General features: G+C 35.1%; 1 protein-coding gene across 1 annotated transcript; it reads left to right on the top strand.

The window, feature by feature from the left end:
• The first annotated feature begins 219 nt into the window (after positions 1 to 219).
• LOC122280635 (zinc transporter 1-like) lies at positions 220 to 2,565 on the top strand. Its single transcript, XM_043091613.1, has 3 exons — positions 220 to 1,134; positions 1,283 to 1,432; positions 2,039 to 2,565. The coding sequence occupies exons 1-3, from the start codon at positions 508 to 510 to the stop codon at positions 2,342 to 2,344; spliced, it is 1,083 nt and encodes a 360-aa protein (XP_042947547.1). The 5' UTR covers positions 220 to 507; the 3' UTR covers positions 2,345 to 2,565.
• The last annotated feature ends 553 nt before the right edge of the window (positions 2,566 to 3,118 follow it).

The following is a 3,118-nucleotide window of genomic DNA, read 5'->3' as shown; positions in this document are numbered from 1 at the left end:
ACAGCACTTGCACAGTATTCCATAACTGTATATAGTATTCTCATAAATAATTAACTTATATGTGAAAGACTTCCATGTAAATATGTTATATATAATGCTATATTCCTCAATTTTCAGGCCATCCAACCTACATATATATGCTGACAACCCACATGCATGCCACACGGCCAAATTTGAGAAGCTAGCGTTTTATGCAAGGCCATAATCTACATTTTTTGTTTTTTGTTTTTTTTGCTTTCTTTAATGTTCATGTGGACTATACATAAGATGCTCGATCTAATAGCCATCCATCGATTATTCCTTAGTCTAGTTTCTAAAATAAGCCAATAAATTATTTCAAATAGAAATCCTATTGATTTGCAACTTCTTTTTCTTTTCTATATAACAAACACAAATACTAGAGCCTTGTTCAAAGAATCCACCAGCAAACAATCCCAACACCTTTGCACAATTGCACCACCATAATTTCCTCCTTTTTAGTGACTACCTTTTCTTCTCTCTCACGCCATGATCAAAAGTAGAGCTTGTTCTTTCAACATCTCAAGGATGTTGCTTGTTTTGATGTTAGTTTTCCTTCCTACTATAGTTTCTGGAGATTGTACCTGTGATCATGCTGAGGCCACAGAGGCCAACAAAAGCGAAGCACTTAGATATAAATTGACTTCGGTTGCAGTTATTCTCATAGCTGGTGCTGTGGGTGTTTGCATCCCACTGTTAGGCAAGAAGATCCCAAGCCTAAGGCCTGAAAATGACATCTTTTTCTTTATCAAAGCCTTTGCTGCTGGGGTAATCCTAGCAACTGGCTTCATCCACATATTGCCGGATGCTTTTGAGAGTCTAACATCACCTTGCCTAAACAAAAATCCATGGGGAAACTTTCCGTTTGCTGGTTTCGTTGCAATGATGTCTGCTATAGCAACATTAATAGTTGATTCATCCGCAACAGGATTTTATAAAAGGCTGCACTTCAACAAATCTAAGCAGGTTATCAATGGAGATGAAGAGATGGGCGATGAACATGCGGGACACATACATGTTCATACACATGCCACGCATGGCCATGCTCATGGCTCAGCCAACCATACCGAGGAGACTAATCTGGCTGAGCTAATCCGTTTCCGAGTTATATCACAAGTAAGGTGGATTTTAGCTTCGTTGTTCATTGGTTTAATTAATTTGTCTTATTGATGTCCCTCAGATTGTTCACCAGCAATTAACCTTATAATAGTACTATTATTTTACTTGCTTGGAGTTTCTCTAACTTTGGTGGGTGTTTCATTAGGTGTTGGAGCTAGGAATTGTTGCTCACTCAGTTATAATTGGAATATCTTTGGGTGCTTCGGGGAAACCTGAAACAATAAAACCTCTCATAGCAGCCTTGTCTTTTCATCAGTTTTTTGAGGGCATGGGGCTTGGTGGCTGCATATCTCAGGTACATCACACTCCTTTCTGTGGCCTTGGATTCAAGCTGAGTCTCTTTAACCGAAGAAAATTGAGTGCCATGTGCAATTTTATATAATATTAGTAAGTTCGTATGTGTTTTCACAAGAGGCAAGGCATCGTTTCTTTAGTTATATCTTTTTTAAAAAGGACGGTATCGGTAAGTTTATTGATTCGCCTCACTTATAGCAAATTAATATCGTGTAATAATCTGAACACTTGGCAGATTTAAATTTGATCTTAAGATGTAAAAAACCAAAGCGTAGCAAGAGACTGTTTATACATCCTAAGAAATGAGAAACGACAGACTCTAGTAATAGTTAATTCAAATGAAGAAACAAAGTGAAACTCCTTTAAACAAAACTAAAGGGTAAACTCAAACATCCAGTTGGCCAACTTTCATGCTGAAAAATGAGAATCACTTTGATTTTTAGACCAAAGCGATGAACTTTGGGGCCATTGCATGCAGCTAAGCTAGCTGTGAGCCACATACACATTATCAGCAGACTATAACACTTGTGTTTTATATGTATTGTCTAAAGATTTGCTGTCATTTATTTTGTATCCATCTATACCTTTGAGTTTTTGTTTCTGTCAGGCGCAATTCAAGACTAGATCTGCAGCAATCATGGCAACTTTTTTCTCCCTCACAACCCCAGTTGGGATTGCAATCGGCATAGGAATATCAAGCGTTTACAAGGAGAATAGCCCAACTGCTCTGATAGTTCAAGGGATTTTTGAAGCTGCATCTGCTGGGATATTAGTTTACATGGCACTTGTTGATCTACTAGCAGCAGATTTCATGAACCCAAGACTGCAAAACAATGTGAGGATTCAATTAGGAGCAAATCTCTCACTTCTACTAGGAGCTGGTTGTATGTCAGTCTTAGCCAAATGGGCTTGAAGTTTTGAGCACCAATATCGATATGGCTAATTTGTACTATGCTGACGTTGAGCATTCTGGTTTCATTTATCTGTAAAAGGGCACTGAATTCTAATCAAAAGGCCCACCACCCAGAAAGAAAAGAGCAAATGCATACACACGGCAGCCGTAGAGAAATTTTTGTCCTTTTAAATTCAACCATTTACGTACGAAAAGATTTATATCCTCGTTCTTGTTGACTATGTCCGGTTTGAAATTTGCACTGTTTAAGCGGGGCGGCTTACAAATTGAGATTTGTGGTAAAATTTAAGTTAGTTATTTATAATTATAATATAATAAAATATAAATTATTATATAGAATATTTTTAAAATTTTCACTAAAATAAGATTTTATTTAATTTTTTTTTGAATTTATATTAAATATTATTACAACTTAAAATGAGGTCTCAATGCAAATTTTATACTTTAATTTAGTAAGATCTTAAAAAATTATTTAAAATATAAATAATTGATTATATTAAATCTTAAATTTAGTTTTACGAGGCCTTGCACATATGAAAAAAATATAAAAGTGATTTAAAACTTTATTTAATGAAATAGTTTTTTTTTTTTCAAAAAGAAAAAAAAAACACTTCATTTTTATTTTAGAGGCCATAGGGTAGGAGCCTTAGACAATGGCCTAAATGGCCTGATCATTGAGCCAACCTGCTATTCAATTTAATTTTAAACTGACTTTAACATTCAAATACTCAGTTCTTAAATCATTAAATTCATCTCAACTCAAAATATTTTTAC

This window comes from Carya illinoinensis, chromosome 11 (assembly GCF_018687715.1).
Source record: "Carya illinoinensis cultivar Pawnee chromosome 11, C.illinoinensisPawnee_v1, whole genome shotgun sequence".
NCBI classification, from domain to species: Eukaryota; Viridiplantae; Streptophyta; class Magnoliopsida; order Fagales; family Juglandaceae; genus Carya; species Carya illinoinensis.
The sequence above is the reverse complement of the archived record's forward strand: the minus strand, read 5'-3'. Positions and strand labels throughout refer to the sequence as shown.

Bases quoted from the DNA above. Each gene is read 5' to 3' on its own strand.
- LOC122280635 (XM_043091613.1), top strand. From the start codon at position 508: ATGATCAAAAGTAGAGCTTGTTCTTTCAACATCTCAAGGATGTTGCTT. The intron at 1,135-1,282 runs GTAAGGTGGATT...GTGTTTCATTAG, and splicing joins GTTTCCGAGTTATATCACAA to GTGTTGGAGCTAGGAATTGT. The intron at 1,433-2,038 runs GTACATCACACT...TGTTTCTGTCAG, and splicing joins TTGGTGGCTGCATATCTCAG to GCGCAATTCAAGACTAGATC.